This window comes from Culex pipiens, chromosome 2 (assembly GCF_016801865.2).
Source record: "Culex pipiens pallens isolate TS chromosome 2, TS_CPP_V2, whole genome shotgun sequence".
NCBI lineage: Eukaryota > Metazoa > Arthropoda > Insecta > Diptera > Culicidae > Culex > Culex pipiens.
Genome location: NC_068938.1, coordinates 218,728,623 through 218,746,720, shown reverse-complemented (window position 1 = coordinate 218,746,720; position 18,098 = coordinate 218,728,623). Strand labels below are relative to the sequence as shown.

The following is an 18,098-nucleotide window of genomic DNA, read 5'->3' as shown; positions in this document are numbered from 1 at the left end:
CTTTTTTTTGCTGGTGTGCGAACTTCCCCGGAACGGATATATCAATTCGAACTATTGGCCATAAAATCGATAGCAGAGTCTGGACGGGGGTGGGTGGGGAAGACGTGAGGTGGATAATGAAATTAGTGGCCAGCATGCAAACACCGAGATGATTTTCCGTTAGCCTCGACGGTCTCGAAGAGGTCGCCCCCCGAAACTATAAAGGTTAATATTTGAACAGCATCCGCTATAGCTTATACCTTGTTTCGTCTTGAAACAAGTTTTTTTTTCTTCTGCTGCATTTTTCGTGTTTCCCGGCAATTTTTCTTCAAACGAAAAACTTTTCAACCGGAGGCGATCTGCTGCACAATTTTGTTTCACTTTTTTTTCTGTTGCTGCTGGCCTCTCTCTCTCTTCATTGAGGCATAAGGAACGAGCTTTTCTTGGAAGAATAATAAACTTTCTGACGTGGCTGCTGCCACCGCCGTGGGTAAATATTCATAAGAAATGGACAACTTTTTTCCTAGCCGGTGATGTTTGTGGCACGACCGGGGCTGACCGTGAACAAAGAGTACAAATTTGTTGCCTCTAGGCTAGGGAAAGAACTTGGGAAAACGCTGTTTCTGAGATGACGACTTTTCAGTTTGAACTTGTTCGCGTGGCTGTTGTGTTACAGCGTGAACAGAACTGGAAATGTCAAGACGAAACTGTTGCTGGTGCATTGTGTGCAAGTGCTTTGGAGGGTTTCTTGGAAACTTCAAGATAAGATTAAATTATAGTTCTAGGAAAGTGTCACCGGAACTATCTGCTTTTGATCTGTTCAGGTTGCTCGTAGAAGTGATATTGTTTAAATTATCTTAGAGATAACAAACTGGTTAAACTTACCAGTCAAATACACATTTGAACAGTTCTTAGTTTGATGACTAATTAGAAAAATACAAGAAGCACACTGAATTTGATCAATTTTAGTATAAAAGATCTTCAACGATGCCCTGTCTTCATCATTTGGAATAAGTTTATTCTGGAAATATGAAGTTCAAGATTCAACTCATCCTATTTGTCTCACTTTTCCTGGCAATAAACTGCCAAAAAGAAGCCGTTGTTGGTCGATACCACTTCTTCCAGGGTTACAAGGTAAGTTGAACTTATTTTCAAAAAAAAAAAAGACATATTTTAACCATTCACCAACAGGTCAACTGGATCGGTGCCGTTGAAGCGTGCAACCGCAGAAACCTCACCATCGTGTCCATCGAATCCGAAGAAAAGCAAAAAGATCTGGAACATGCCGGCGACCAAGCTCCCGAGGGTCCGCACTGGATCGGGGGCAGTAACCTGTCCTCGAGGAAGGATTACGTGTGGCTTCCCTCCGGTGAACCGTTTAGCTTCACCAACTGGCACCCCGGGCAACCGAACAACCGAGGCAATTGTGTGATTTACTGGAATTTTCCGTCCTCGATTCCGGTTGGCCACTGGTTCGCTTACGATTGTAACAAATCGTACGATGCGTTCATTTGTGAGGAAAAGCCAGTTTTGAACTGATGAAATGCTTGCTTAAAAATGCGGGAAATTATATAACTTTATTAAATTACTATATCAGCATCAAACATAGAATTGTTATATTGTTTTATTTGTACTCTTGAAATGATGGGTATTTGCCCAAACTACACAAGAAAAATTAAATAGTTCTTCCACAATGTACATCAATAGGTCATACATAAGGGATTACATACAGGTGGAAAATCTCAAAATCTCAAATCCACCAAAAGATGATTTTAAATCACTCCTAAAAGCTTCATGAAGAAATTTCTTAAACTGAGTAAGCGACGATTTAAGTTCAAAATTTTGACATGCGCAAAGCGGACTGTCAAACTTTGTGAGCGCTCCAAACACTGAGTTGATCTACGGATGTCATGATTTCTCGAGATGGGATTGACCAAATTGACTGAAATTTTAGATGAAGACATTCAAAAAAATAAAAATGAACTTTTTTGAATGAAAAACATAAAAATATTTTTAATCTTTTTTTTTCAAATCAACTTTTTGAAAATCGCCCTTCGTGATGCACACGGGACCAGCTTAACGAGTTATCACCAAAATTTTGAGCCGATTTGGTCAAAGCAGGTATGAGATATCGTGGCACCCATTTTTTTAAAACTGCTAACTTCAAATAGTTATATCTCTGATACAACCAAATGTTTTTAAAATTGTTTTGTTAATAAATGAAAATATATATTGTAATGCCCTGAAAACAGATCTAAAAGTATATGTGTGTGCTCATATTAACTTCAGACATTTTAGCCGATTTACATTTATGTAACCCCTTAAAGATTTTCTTTAAGAAATCCACAAACATAATTTTTCGGAAAATTCTAATAATTTTTAACAATTTTCCAAATATTAGGAATTCCAAATCTGTTACTTTTCAAGGATTTTTTTGATCAAGACATCAAGTCTTCAGTAAAGTTGTATGTCTTGATGGAGATTGTTTAGAAAAAAGCACGTACACGCAAAAACAACTTTATTTCTAATTTTCCAACATCCATGCTTTTTTTAATTTTTTTTTTTCAACACTTTTAGATTACAAACCCGCACCTTTTAAACCATTTATGAGTAGGTATGGACTAAAATTTTGCCGAATAGATATGATTTTTATTTTTTTAAATGATTTCAAATTAAATCGAATTCAAAATTTTGTTCAACAGCACAAACATTTCAAAGGGGCGTAATATTAAATGTTTGGCCCTATTGGAATGTTAGACTAGATTTAAACAATTTCAAAATATTGTTTCCGAAAAGATCGGAAAATTTCACGAATGTTTCATATTTCATCATTGAAAATCGGACCATTAGTTGCTGAGATATCGACATTAGAAAATGGTGGGTTGTTTGGGTGAGACTTAAATAAAATCAGTTTTCCCGTTTCTTTTTCTTTTATCCGCTGAATCTCAACAACCAGTGGTCCTATATTTTTTTGAAAGTGCTGAAAATTTTCACAATACTACGTTTTTTTCGAAAAAAAAAACAAAAATTTCAATTTTTTGCAAAATTGGTATCAAGTGATTGGGATTTTTTCATACATTTCGAATGTAATAAAAACATTTCTGAAAATACTCAACATTTTCACAAAACTACGTATTTTCGAAAAAATACTCAGAATTTTAGTTTTTCACATGGGACGATCGGAGTGATTCCATACATTTCGAATAAAATAAACACATTTTTTGAAACTACTCAAAATTTTCACAAAACTACGAATTTTCGAAAAATACACTCAAAAATTTCAGTTTTTCACAATATGGGTATCAAATGATCGGAATGTTCTCATACATTTCGAATAAAACCTTTTTTGAAAACATTCAAAATTTTCACAAAAATAATTATTTTTGAAAAAAAAAAAAAACATTCCAAATTTCAGTTTGGTGACAAATGACCGGATTTTTTTCAAAAACTTCAAATGTTAAATATTTATTATCGCGGACTTTCTTTAATATAAAACAATGTACACTTGTTCCGTTGTACTTCAACTCTGCTCGTCCAAGGACGAGCTCACCTTTATTAAGTATTTCCATGTCGGTAGATCAACTACCTCCCTAGTATTATAATTGACTACCTATCGACTTAACTTCATTTTATCTCTTAGATTTAGTCATTGCGTTTACCTGTTGACGTACATAAGTTTTATTGTCTTATATCGCCAAACAGAGATGGTAAATATGGGAAAAAGGGCGTGTTGTGGTTCAGGCCACAACACAAATTTAATAAATTTTGAAACTTATTTTTTTAATATTTAAAAAAAATACGTAGTTTTGTGAATTTTGAGTTTAAAAAACGTTATTGATTTCAAAATTTATTGAATTATCTCGATCATTTGAAACTGAAAATTTGTGCATTTTTTTTTCAATAATACGTAGTTTTGTGAATTTTTTTTGTTTTTTCAAAAAAAAATGTGTTGCAACTTTCGAAATGAATAAAAAATCTCGATTGTTTGATATTTACAATGTAAGAAACTGAAATTTTGATTGTTTCTTTTCGAAAATATGTAAATCAGTGAAAATTTTGAATATTTTTCAAATAATTATACTATAGTTGAAATGAATGAAAAAATCCCATTCCTTTGATACCAATATTGACAAAAAACTGAAACTTTAAGTATTTTTTCGAAAATACGTTGTTTGGTAATTTTTTTGTATTTTCAAAAAAAAAAATGTTGTAACATTTGAAATATATAAAAAATTTGGACCATTTGATACCCATAGCATAGCATAGCATAGCATAACGGGTCTGCACCACGCTGTAGGGGGTGCCACAATGGTCAATTCAATATTCTTAGACAATTTGAATGCTGCCCGGTACATCCAAAAATATCTAAGAACGTAAATTTCCACACTGTGCTCCAAGGCTACGCCCATACAGTCCCGTGGGGATTTGGGAGGGGATGTTTTTGTTGTTTGGCAAAAGTGCAGGGAACCCATGCGACTTTTAAAAGTGAACGGAATATTTTTGGGAAGTTCGGAATGAGGGTTAGGGGAATTTCATCGGGCCGATGAAAATGGTTGAATGCGTAATGTATTAAATGATTTGGATGTTTGTAAGTGTAAATGTGAGTCTGTATTGTATTATATAATAAACATATAGTTTTGTAATAATAATAAATAATAAATATAATAAATATAGTAAATAGAATGAATATGATAAATATAATAGATATAATCTAGATGATTCCAGGAAGCTGTAAAAAAACAGTAATTTAAAATACAAATGCTCCGGATGTTTCCCATGCTGTTTTAGAAAGTTTCGTTAATTTAAGCAATTTAATCATACATGGTATGAGGAGATGGTATGTTACAGGAAAGGAATAGAATAAGGAATAATATGAAGATTTAAATAAATCATATAGTGAGTACATGTAGACATTTAATTTATAATAATTCCAGGAAGCTGTAAAAAATAACAATAATTTGAAAACTAACACTCCAGATGGAACCACAAATAAAACAATAGAGACACAAGAATTCAAACACGCGGCTTCGCACCTTCCACAGAATTCGACATGAACGCGAATAGAGCTTAAAAAGAACACCACAAAAATCCGTCTACCCGGTACTGCTGTTCACACGATACTGCTGGATTTACAAAGTATCATTATTCTGTCTAAAAGACAAAAAAAAAAGTCTATCATAAGTCTGTAAGCTTGCAGACTTTCTAGTTTTGCTCGTTATTTTAGCAACACTGACTTGAATCTGTCAGACCATGTCAGACGACAGATGCCAGACGTTACATCTGTCACAATTCAGGGAGAAAGAGAAGTTTCTCAAATGATACCTCTCACGACGAGGGTATCGCCGTCTCGCTTTATTCCATCAAGGAACGCACTCGCCCGATTGAAATCTCCGCCGCCAGAACTGTGAGCCATTCTTGCTCTCCCCAACATTAGGCGCCCTTTACCGACCCACTCCAACTCAACTCCTTTCGGCTCGTGCAAGGTCATCTTCCGGCCAAAGACGATTCCAAGCACCACACACAACCACGACATCTCTATCTCTTTCTCTCTCACACACACTCTTCACATTAGGGTCGCGTTGAAAAATCGGTTGTTTTCCCAACAAAACTAAATCACTCCAAAAAACGGAGAACCCCATAATTTTATGAAAACTCCACTATCTCCCAAAAGCCCTTCACGAAATCCTTAAGATACACCAGTTTTCCTGCGCAAAAAACACGAAAAACCACACTAAATTGTCTAAAATATTCGCGACGACAAAGATCACAACCGAAGCCAAGATGGCTGAAGACGTCGATCCAATTTGGACCATTTGATACCCATATTTAAAAAAATAAATCTTGAGTTTTTTTTTCAAAAATACGTAGTTTTGTTAAAAATTTAGTATCTTCAAAAAAAATCGAAGTGCATGAAAAATTCGAATTTATGATACCCATATTGCAATAACAACATATTTGAGTATTTTTTCGAGAAACATTTCATTCTAAAAATACAGAAAAAAACTTATTTTTGTGAAAAATTTCATGTAATAATAAGAGCAATTAATAGCTGACATCATTCTGATGGACCATGGAAACTATTTTAAAAAGTAAAAAAACGGAATTTATCGAACAAATTTTCACTCAAAATTATTAAATTTTGAAAACGCCCTTGATCAAAACAAAATTTTGTCCTTCTCGATTCCAAATTCAATTTTTAATAAAAAAAAGTTAGGTCAATAAATTTTAAATACAAGACTTACAAGTCCGCAAACATAAAAAAAAATAGAAAAAAATATGGATTTTGGGAAATTTAATTTTTGTGAAAAAAAAAGATAATTGAAAAATCACAATTTTTTTCTGAAAAGTCCTCATCAAAACTTACAACTATTTCGAAGACACCAAATCAATTAAAAAAATCCTTGAAAAGTTACAGCTGTTTGAATATGTACGTACCATTTTTTAATGCACAGCTACCATAATTGTATGGAGATTTGTATGGGTGAACGAATGATACAAAAAGGCTTCTTTGGTGATAGGGAAGGCCCGCACACAAAAAATCAAACCATCCACATTAACGACCCCCGGGTCTTTTGTGGTCTCTATTGCAAGTTTCTGCTCGAACCTAGGAGTCCGAAGGCTTGAATGGGGAGGGCACCCAAACCTCTTTTACTCCAAGGAACCTTCCACCCCAGTGTTTGAACTGACGACCTTAGGATTGTGAGTCCAACCACCGCCAGCGATTCCACCGGAGTAGGATTGGTTTGGTGTGTTGTTTGTACTTATGGCATGGAGACGACTCCTACACCTGGAATGACTTAACGGCCTAACAACCAAGGTCGGGACCGACATTTTACTTCCTCATCCGATGGAAGGTTGGAGCAGATGGGAATCGAACCCAGAATCATCCGCTTACAAAGCGGACAGCGTAACCATTCGGCCACGCACTGCTACACAGGTTGAGCCAAATGAAAAAAAAAATGGTCGAAATCGGCTGATTCCGTAGAGAATTGCTCTAATGTTAAGTAGACTGAGAATACCGAAAAATTGCGAGATTGTAAGCGTGAAAAGGGTCATACAAATATTACGTACATCCATATTTTTGATATTTTCGATAGCTGAAAATTCTAGCAAATGAGAAGCACCTTGAGGCATCGCGGAATATGTGAACTTTACGTAACTTGAGCGATAAGGACTGAATTTTGAAATGACGCAAACGTGGCAGAATTCGCGGGAATCCCAAAATGTATGAAACTGTGAATGTGGTTACTAGTTGAAGCAAGAGACTCTGGCGAATCAGTATTGTTCAGCATGTCGAAGTTTAAACATTCAAAGAAGATTGTGCTAATAGTTGTTTTTGGACTTTTGCAAGTAACGGTGCAAAGTTCGAATTGGTCGTATCATATTCCAGCTTTTCGTGTACTTTGTCAACGACTTTTGTAATTTTTTTTTGTGTAAAGTCCCTAAACTTTTTTTTTCAGGCCAACTGGTTCAAAGCCGTTGAACATTGCCATTCGCTCGGAATGCAACTGGTGACTATTGAGTCCAAAGCGAAAAACGATGAGGTGGCAACATTCATCAACACTACGGAATCTTACAACAAGTACAACTATTGGATTGGTGGAAGTGATCTGGCGCAGAAGTTTTCGTTCAAGTGGTTAGCTACTGGAAAACCATTTGAATACACCAATTGGTCTGCCAACGAGCCAAACAACGCCAACAATAATGAAGATTGTGTACACATTGTGCACCAACCGCAGCTGCGGCAATTTTGGACGTGGAATGATCACCGATGCTCGAAAGAGTTGGATTTTCTTTGCGAAAATGTTGCGAGTCCAGTTTCCGGTGACTCCTCCGAAATAAAATTCTTTAAATAAAGTTGACTTTTTCAAACTTTCGTCAAAAAACTTGTTTTCTGATCTTAGAGTAAATTAAATTGTGACTTTTCGAAAAAATCAAACAGCACTTTAGTCGTGAAACATTTTTCTGCCTTGAGTAACGAAGAATTGATTTTTTGTAGAAATAATTAGCAAGTTTACCTTATCATCAATTATTTGCACTTGTTATATATATTTCGCGTCGAAAGAAACTGTGCTTCAAACTAAAATACGTAATTTCCCATTACTTCAGTGTGAATAAAAGCAAAACTATGACCATTCTACATTGCATTCATTTGATTTTTATCTACTCCCCACTTCTTTGAACTGCCACAAATCGCCATAAAAGTCATCCCGCGGACAGCAATAAAACCAATTTACTTCCCCCTAACTTAACGAAACCGCACACACACTCACACACATAATCGCGGTTGAGAATTTAATATTCCTCACGAACAAACCGATGTCCCCCGGAGACATCGGAAAACTGGATCGGGCGCCAGGATTTGTCCAGGGAAATAAGAAGCTCGTAAAAGCGCGGTCTTCCCGGAATCCCTGAATCAAGAACCCGGGAGTTGGACAAAGAAAGGGCCATTTCCCTGGGAGCGGCGACCACCACCCCGCACATCGATCGTAATGTAATAAATGTAATAAAGTTGAGTATTTGAGCAGTCCCATCACCGCAATGAATTGGATTTGTGGTCCGATCCGCGGTGGCGAGAGAGTTTATAAAAGTGCTATCACATTATGCGGGATTTCGGGAGTTTGAAGGGGAGTCGCAGATTCAAGATAAGGGGGAAGAATTGTTTCCGACGGCTTGAAATGTGGCCATTTGTATGGCAGTTGACAGCGGGAATGGCATTTGAATGAAGAAATTGTGGTGAGTTATTTGATTCACTTGTGGTTTATTTGAAAAAATATTGTTTTCTATGAAATTTGATATTTTTTTTTTTTTTTCATTTTGTAGAACAGAGCAATTGAAAGCCTCGAGACAGTCAACGTTAGTCACTGTTGACATTCGCGATATCAGTCCTTTATATTTACATGCTTATCAATGGACTACACGACCCATCATAAGCAGCAAACATGAGCTTTGTAAACTTAATACGATTGTGATATTCAGAGAACTATTTGTCTAAACTCTAGAGTAACCATTCCAAGAAATAGTTTATGGCAAAATTGTCACACGGTTTTTTTTTTCAGACTAATTCACTTCACTTTGTTTTCAGTACACGGACTACAATTATTTTCAAATCAAGTAAATACATCATTGTAAACTTTCGTAACCTTAAGCATGTAATTCTCTGGCAAAACAACACCCACTTAGCAAAGCAAATATACTCGTTACAACCAAAGCACCTGCACCTGACTAGAGAAGTGCTTCCCAGAACTTGTTTTATCTTTATCACAGCAGAGTACAATGCAGTGTGGTTTATTGAAGGAGACGATATCTCTTTAAAAGGGATCCAACACTATTGCAGAATTTAGTTCACGGTCAACCATTCCGTACAAAACATGTTCAAAACAGTATTTTTGCTTTTTGGCTTCGGCTGTCTTCTTGTCTGTGCACAGAAACCTGAACCAAAAGAATATGTAGTTATTCAAAAGGAGGTAGGTCAAAAAAATTAATCTTTCCATCATTCCATACTTGATCATTTAACTTTGTTAGGCAAATTGGATCGGTGCGATCGAGTTCTGCCACAGAATCAGGATGCAACCGGCGGTCGTTTCCAGCGCTCAGCAACAGCGTCAAATTGAGGAAGCCGTGGCGGCTTCACCAGAGCCAACCCCTGGCCCTCTGGGGAAAAAAACCTACTACTGGATCGGTGCAAGTAACCTGTCCAGCAAGCGGTGGTTCATCTGGGAACCCACGGGACAGCCGTTGACCTACGCGAAATGGGAAGCAAATCAGCCAAGCCCGAAATTTAACTGCATTGCCCTCGGATATAGTGCATCAACGCTGGAGCGAGGACAGTGGTCTACTGCCGATTGTGATCAACAGCTGAAGCAATTTGTCTGTGAAGCGTCACCACGCTAGAAAACTAGCCAGAACAAATGAGTAAATAAGCGTTACGTTCGGAATATTTAGTTCAAGGGTTGTGTTGAAATTCGTCAACACATTCTTAGTAAAATGAAATTGTGTAAATACCAGACAACTTAAGAAACAAAACTTGTCTTATTTACTGGAAAAGAAGAATATTCTCTATTTTATTATATTTTTAGTTGTTATGTTATATTGATACAAAAATACCATAAAATAATCAGTACCTTGAGTAATTTTGGTCGATTTTAGCGTGTCATACTTTATGGATGACGCCTTATTGGATTGTTATTATAAAAACAGACTAATATCACCTTCAGTTCTAGAGTTTTTTTTTAAAGTCCTATAAACCAAATTTTCAATTTTCGCTTTTTGGATGTTTTTAGAACTGCCTTGAGTCAGGGGTATTCAAAAACATCCAAAAAGCAAAAATTTAAAATTTGGTTTATAGAACCTTTTTTTTCAAATCTGGATTTATTCTTCGAACAAATCATTGTTATTATTTTTTTGTTATTTAAAAAAACAAATCCGAACATCTCAATAACAGTTTCGGGTATTCTTCCATAACAACAAATGTTATTCCAATAACAATTTTTGTTATGATAACATAAACTTTCATTAAAATCTTATGAAAAATGGATTTTTCAAGAAGATTCCATACCACTTTCTGTTATTTCAACAGTATTTGTTAATGAAATAGTATAAATTTTGTTATTGCCGTCTGCCCGGGTATTGATAAGTTTGTCAAAATTCATTTGGCAATATTTCCAATTTTTCGAAAAACTAATGAACTTTGAAAAAAAATCTGAATTTATTTATAAATGTCAACAGCGTTGACAGGTTGCCAGAGAAATCTAGGGATGCCAGATTTTTCAAATGTTAGTCAGAATAAAGATTTATCATTTTCTGTGCCAGATTTTGAAAGATTTTAAATGATTTTACATTTTCTTCAAATTACACAATTAAATTAAAATGAACAAGTTTGATTGAGAATCTAAAAAATTGTTAATATTTAATTTAATGGAAATCTAAATTAGACCAAAAATCAACTTAGGCATCAACATTCTGCAAGCTTTCGAATCAATTAATATCTCTCCTCCCATTCCCCATTAGATTAAGAATTAAAAAAAAAATAACTGGCCACGGTTTTGAAACTTGAATGCAAAAAAAGATTATAAGTTTTTAATTGATAAGACTTGTATTTTCAATGTCTCTTAGATAATTGTATAGCTAATTTTTTGAACTTAAAAAAAACATTTTTTAGTGATGATTACTCATGGTCGCTATTTTTAAAAAATCGAAAAACTGCAAATATTTCGCTAAAATCAAACTTTGGTGGCTAAATCTTGAAAACAGAGCCCTTTATCAAAAAATCTGTGAAGTACTTTTCGACTGGAAATTCAATTTTAAATTAAAAAATTACGTCAAATTTGTTTTTGCATGAAATTTAGATTTTTTCCAAAAATCACTATTTTTAAAAAAAATCATAACTCGGCGGCAGATTTTTTGACCATGTTTCTCTATGACTTTAAAGTATCAAAAAAATCTCAAATATCAAAAAAAACGTATTTTGGGAAATTTAGTTTTTGTAAAAAAAAGTTAATTAAAAAATTGGCGATTTATTTTTTCCGTGTACCAATTTTTTCTCAATAGTTCTCAACAATACCTACAACTTTGCCGAAGACTTGATCAGAAAATTCATTCAAAAGTTACAGTTATTCGAATATTTACGTACCATTTTGTATGGACAGCTGCCATAATTGTATGGAGACTTTGATGGGTGAACCAATGACACAAAATAGCTTCTTTGGTCATAGGGAAGGCCCCCACAAAGTTTGAGTCAAATAAAAAAATACAAATAAAATCCATTTCCGGTTTTGGTAGAGAATTGCTCAATTTAAAAAAAATGTTTAGGCCATTTTCTTTTCTTATCGAAAGTTTTTTTTTTAGGTGATGATGGTCATGACTTTTACAGGTTAAATTTACCGTTATCAACAAAAAAAAAACACAAATAGTGGATATAACTCAAAAACGGTGCACTATGTTGAATTTTATGTCAAGTACTTTTTTTGCCATTTCAAAATAAAAGCATTTTTTTTTTCCTTTTTTTACACGAGAAAAAAATAAGATTTTTTAGAAAAATTGGCAACGCTGTCATATGATTTTGACCAAATTGTGCCATAGCTCAAAATATGACATTTTTTCATCAAAAACATGTAAAAAAAGAGATTTTGAAATCTTATTGAATAATAATATTTTAGTAGTTGCAAAATCCGAATTGAAAAATGAGGTATTTTTTAGAGTTTTACTTTTTTTCGGAGAATTTCTATGCAATATCTACAACATTGCGGCAGACACCAAATCGATCTGAAAAAACGTTTCTTAATCAACCATTAGGTGGTTGGTGCCTTCCTCACATTTACAATTTAATTCAACTCCGAAGTTGTCCTCATCCAGATTTGCATTGTTTCCAAATCAAGTTCCAGCACCAAAAAAGACTTGATGAAAATAAGTTTATGGGTAAAAAAAAAACTTATACAGACTTTTCCAGAAAACATGCAGACTATCACTTGAAGCAATGTGGCAACCGGGCGTTTCATATCTGGCGCGACTCGTACGTAAACAAAAAGACCCGGCCTTTTGAGGTTATGCAAAAATCGCCCTTTTTGTGTTTACAAAAAAAAAAACTTTTTCATGGCATAGCTTTAAAAGTACTAAACAGAATAAAATGTAATAGGATCTTAGGGGACCCTAAAACGAACATAATAAGGCGAAAATAATAAGGCGGATCCGGCCAAAATCGGTTCAGCCAGTTCTGAGAAAATCGCGTGGAAACAAAATTATGTCTACACACATCCCCACAGTCATTTGTTCAGAATTTGATTCTGAGTCAATAGGTATACGTGAAGGTATATCTAGGAGGAGTATTTAAGAAGTTCATTTTTCAAGTGATGTTATAGCCTTTTCTTAGTGAGGAAGGCAAATCCTTTCTGAAGATACAGAATTTTGAATATTTTTTGAGAGATTTTTTGTATTGATTTGTATGGAAAAACTAATGATGCAAAAGACCTAGCTGGTCATTGACACAAAGTTTAATCCAAATAAAAAAGAACAAAAAGAAAATCCCTCTAAACACTGTTGTTGCACTTAGATATTTAAATCTTATTTTATATCTTACATTCAAAATTCAGCTTCATCAAACAAAATATCAATTCTGCGTACTTCATTGCCCCAAATCCTCCCCAAAATGACCACTATACCACCACCCGATAGAGTTCTTTCCTCTTTCCCTTCCCTTTCCTCAAGGGAATGATCTAAACCCCTGCACAGCCACACCAAATACACACACACACACGACACCAGGACACGTAAATATATATTTCATCTTGATTGCCAGATAATTTCACCGAGGCTACGCTGCCGCAGACCAAAAGCAGTCCGAAAATGTTGCACAATAAAAATAAATACTAAGAGTGGGGGGAGTAAGGAGTGGGGTGGTGTGCAGGTGTGACAACATTTTGGGAGAACGAGAAGGAAGCAAGCCCCAAAAAAAACGACCAAGATTAAGAGACGAAAAAAGAGGTTATGGTTTTGGTTCCTTACCGTAAGCCGTTTCCTGGGCGAACAGAAAAAATAGTAAAATATGACACACATATCCGGCCATAATTTTCCACCTTTACTGTGCTCGTTTCCTCCTGTGTGAGTGTGTATGTTTGTAACGATGATGGCGATGGGGAGGATGATTTTCCTCCTTCTTCTTCTTCTTCTTATTTTCGGAAGCCTGCAGGCGAATTTCCTCTCACTATCACCAACAAATCCGGCTCTTTTGTTGCACAAAGGTATGAAAAACCCGTTGCGGTTACTGTTATGATACTTTACACAATCTCACGGATTTCGCACCGCTAGCACCAGACACTTCTCTGAACACACAAAAAGACACACAGCCTCCGGAGACTGTTGCTCTTATTCTTGTTATTTTCCTTTCTTGGTCGCGAGCCTGGGTTGCCCGTTTGTTTGGCGATGAGCCAAAATCTGCCAACCTGCTTCTGCTGGCTGTTGCTCGAGGGCCACAAACACACACACACACAGCGACTTGTCACAACTTACTTCCGGTTGCGACCTGCTGCTTCTGCTGTTGCACACTAATCCACTTTCTTCCTTTGCTTCGCCAATTTTTAGCACTGTCAAGCCGGGCCCTGAACTGCTTTATGATTGTTATTATTATTTTTATTATTATTATTTGCACTGTTTGTTTGTGGTGGGGGATTTTTCTTTATATTATTTTGCACCAGACACACACGTGAGAGAAAGGGTTTCTGTAATGAAAAAAGAGAAAGAGAGAAAAAAAATGTTTATAGTCTTTGTCTGGCTCAATGTGGGACACAAAGCATGTGTGACCCGGTGTGCAAAAAAAAATAACATTATTTTATTTTTCTGTTCGATATATTTTTTGAGTGCAACACATTGCACATACTTGTGAGCGAGCCTTGCTTACTCTTTTTAAAGTTACACCAGCTGTGGTTTGTGGTCGTATATTTGAGATTAAATTACACACTTCCCAAAAAAAAGTAGTGGATTCTCATTAAGATTGTCGCTGTGTGGTTGTATTTTTGGAATAAAGGAGCTTTCATGATTTGTATGTAGCTTTCATTAAAAAAATTAAAACAACGGATATACAACCGATACTACTGAACTTCATCGTCAATTATGTGCTGATTCAAAAAATAAATAATTTTTGTTCTCCAAATGTCTTATATGTGTTTACATTTTTGCACACAGTTCTTTTTCATTTTCAAACTGAAACGGCAGTCAAAACTCAAAATAGATATAAATGAATCATGGTCCTTCATAACGTGAAATGAAATATTTCGATTTCTGGGGAGAGTCATTTGAATTTTTCTTTCAAGTTGAAACATGACACTACAATTTTTTTGCAATTCCCATGTCAAAAAACTTACTTTACCTTTCGTTCTAGACATTGAATTGTATCTAAAATCGTCATCAGTTTTTCTGATTTTGAACAACAATGTTGTCGATTTTGAAAATTTTACAGCGGTATTGTTTTTTTTTTACTTTTTTGGAAACAATCTAATGTTTCCAATGATCCAAAAAAATATTATATGTAAATTTTTATGAAAAATTGAAATAGATACCTAATAACTAGGCTGTATGATTTTTCACGCCAACTATCCGAAACTACAAAACTTCACAGAAATATTTAAAATAAAACGCTAAAATACACTCACAACAAAAAATATGTTGATTACTCATTTTACATTTTACAAAATATCAATAAAGTCTTCAAACAATTCCGGAGTGCTACTGGTATTTACAATCTTTGCTTCCATAACTCAAAATTGGAAAAAAAGCTTGAAAGTGCCAAATTTAATAACGCCAAAATACACTAAATACAATGATTAAAATCAATTGTACTTATTTTTTCAATGCAAATGAAGCATATTTTGAACAATTTTGAAAAGGAGAAACGAAAAACATCAAACAAAATTTGCCAAAGCCTAATTGCAACCATACTTTTCTCTATAAATGATTTGAAGTTGGTGATTCCGAAATGTATTATGTTTATTTTGTGATTTTTTATAAACTTCAGTCTGTTATTTATTTCATATTTTATTTTGAAACATTTCTCTTTTTAAATATTTTGATCCCTTCAAATAAAAGAATTCAAAATATCACGTAATTGAATTGGAAGCTAATCAAGTTTACACTTAATACCGTTTTGGATAAAATATTTGTAAAATTATTTAGTTTCAAGCAATGATTTTTAAAAAAAAATCTCGAATTTCACGAGATTTCGCTGGAATTGTGGAATTTCAAGAATTTCACGCTATCTGCAATATCGTGAAAATTCACTTACCCTACTTATAACTGTGAATGTAAAAATACAACTGAATACGAAAGAAAATCTTTGCGTTCAATTTTCATCTTTGATTTTTCCTGATGAAAATATTTCAAGGATCCCGAATCAATTGGGGTAATTCTCTATCAACTCACACGAAATCGGGAAAAGTTGCCCCGACCCCTCTTCGATTTGCGTGAAACTTTGTCCTAAGGGGTAACTTTTGTCCCTGATCACGAATCAGAGGTCCGTTTTTTTATATCTCGTGACGGAGGGGCGGTACGACCCCTTCCATTTTTGAGCATGCGAAAAAAGAGGCGTTTTTCAATAATTTGCAGCCTGAAACGGTGATGAGATAGAAATTTGGTGTCAAAGGGACATTTAAGTAAAATTAGACGCCCGATTTGATGGCGTACTCAGAATTCCGAAAAAATGTATTTTTCATCGAAAAAAACACTAAAAAAGTTTTAAAAATTCTCCCATTTTTCGTTACTCGACTGTAAAATTTTTTGGAACATGTCATTTTATGGGAAATTTAATGTACTTTTCGAATCTACATTGACCCAGAAGGGTCATTTTTTCATTTAGAACAAAAATTTTCATTTTAAAATTTCGTGTTTTTTCTAACTTTGCAGGGTTGTTTTTTAGAGTGTAACAATGTTCTACAAAAATGTAGAACAGACAGTTACAAAAATTTTAATATATAGACATAAGGGGTTTGCTTATTAACATCACGAGTTATCGCGATTTTACGAAAAAAAGTTTTGAAAAAGTTACTTTTTGCGTTTCTCTTTGTTTCGTCGTCCGTGTCTGTCGCGGGTGACCATGAACGGCCATGATCGATGACGACCAACTTTTTCAAAACTTTTTTTCGTAAAATCACGATAACTCGTGATGTTTATAAGCAAACCCCTTATGTCTATATATCAAAATTTTTGTAATTATCTGCTCTACAACTTTGTAGAACATTGTTACACTCTAAAAAATAACCCTGCAAAGTTAGAAAAAACACGAAATTTTAAAATGAAAATTTTTGTTCTAAATGAAAAAATGACCCTTCTGGGACAATGTAGATTCGAAAAGAACATTAAATTTCCCATAAAATGACATGTTCCAAAAATTTTTACAGTCGAGTAACGGAAAATGGGAGAATTTTTAATACTTTTTTAGTGTTTTTTTCGATGAAAAATACGTTTATTCGGAATTCTGAGTACGCCATCAAATCGGGCGTCTAATTTTACACAAAAGTTCCTTTGACACCAAATTTCTATCTCATCACCGTTTCAGGCTGCAAATTATTGAAAAATACCTATTTTTTCGCATGTTCAAAAATTGAAGGGGTCGTACCGCCCCTCCGTCACGAGATATCAAAAAACGGACCTCTGATTCGTGATAAGGGATAAAAGTTACCCCTTAGGACAAAGTTTCACGCAAATCGAAGAGGGGTCGGGGCAACTGCTGTGTGAGTTGGCGGAGAATAACCCATTGATGAATTTCCATTAAGATATATTTTGGTTCATGCAACATGCGAATTGACCTCAGAATTTAAAGAAAAAGTGTCTTAATCATTTTATTTTTTAAACTTATGATCTTGATATAAGATAATTGAGCGATTTGATCAATTTTAAAGAAAATTAAATAAATGCCCTTCAATCATGATTTTTGAATGGTTTGTTATAAAATCGTTTGTTTTCGAAAAAAACATAAGAGCAATTCTCTGAGTTTTCGGTCATTCGATTTTTTTTGTATTTTTTAATCGGGCTGAAACTTTTTTGGTGCCTTCAGTATGCCCAAAGAAGCCAATTTGCATCATTAGTTTGTCCATATAATTTTCCATACAAATTTGGCAGCTGTCCATACAAAAATGATATGTGAAAATTCAAAAAATCTGTATCTTTTGAAGGAATTTTTTGATCGAGTTGGTGTCTTCGACAAAGTTGTAGGTATGGATATGGACTACACTGAAAAAAAATGATACACGGTAAAAAAAATTTGGTGATTTTTTGTTTAACTTTTTGTCACTAAAACTTGATTTGCAAAAAAACACTATTTTTAATTTTTTTTTATTTTTTGATATGTTTTAGAGGACATAAAATGCCAACTTTTCAGAAATTTCCAGAATGGGCGAAAAATCTTTGACCGAGTTATGATTTTTGAATCAATACTGATTTTTTCAAAAAATCGAAATATCGGTCGCATTTTTTCAACTTCATTTTTCGATGTAAAATCGAATTTGCAATCAAAAAGTACTTTAGTGAATTTTTGATAAAGTGCACCGTTTTCAAGTTATAGCCATTTTTAGGTAACTTTTTTGAAAATAGTCGCAGTTTTTCATTTTTTTTAATTAGTGCCCATGTTTGCCCAC

At 34.4% G+C, this 18,098-nt stretch overlaps 4 protein-coding genes across 5 annotated transcripts in view; 3 read left to right on the top strand and 1 right to left on the bottom strand.

Moving 5' to 3' along the window:
• Nucleotides 1-18,098, bottom strand: part of LOC120432554 (lachesin-like) — a 126,812-nt gene that overhangs the window by 67,784 nt on the left and 40,930 nt on the right. For both annotated transcript variants that reach the window (XM_039597783.2, XM_052707800.1), the window contains exon 3: nucleotides 13,480-14,192. In XM_039597783.2, the coding sequence (XP_039453717.1) occupies nucleotides 13,480-13,540 (61 nt within the window). In that variant the 5' untranslated portion in view covers nucleotides 13,541-14,192. The remainder of the gene's footprint in view (nucleotides 1-13,479; nucleotides 14,193-18,098) is intronic.
• On the top strand, nucleotides 955-1,590 carry LOC120432553 (lectin subunit alpha-like). The gene is made up of 2 exons (XM_039597782.2): nucleotides 955-1,113; nucleotides 1,171-1,590. Exons 1-2 carry the CDS (start codon nucleotides 1,009-1,011, stop codon nucleotides 1,516-1,518), a joined length of 453 nt encoding a protein of 150 aa, XP_039453716.1. The 5' UTR covers nucleotides 955-1,008; the 3' UTR covers nucleotides 1,519-1,590.
• On the top strand, nucleotides 7,227-8,119 carry LOC120432551 (lectin subunit alpha-like). Its single transcript, XM_039597779.2, has 2 exons — nucleotides 7,227-7,377; nucleotides 7,440-8,119. Exons 1-2 carry the CDS (start codon nucleotides 7,270-7,272, stop codon nucleotides 7,833-7,835), a joined length of 504 nt encoding a protein of 167 aa, XP_039453713.1. The 5' UTR covers nucleotides 7,227-7,269; the 3' UTR covers nucleotides 7,836-8,119.
• Nucleotides 9,291-10,122, top strand: LOC120432552 (lectin subunit alpha-like). The gene is made up of 2 exons (XM_039597780.2): nucleotides 9,291-9,446; nucleotides 9,505-10,122. The coding sequence occupies exons 1-2, from the start codon at nucleotides 9,351-9,353 to the stop codon at nucleotides 9,871-9,873; spliced, it is 465 nt and encodes a 154-aa protein (XP_039453714.1). The 5' UTR covers nucleotides 9,291-9,350; the 3' UTR covers nucleotides 9,874-10,122.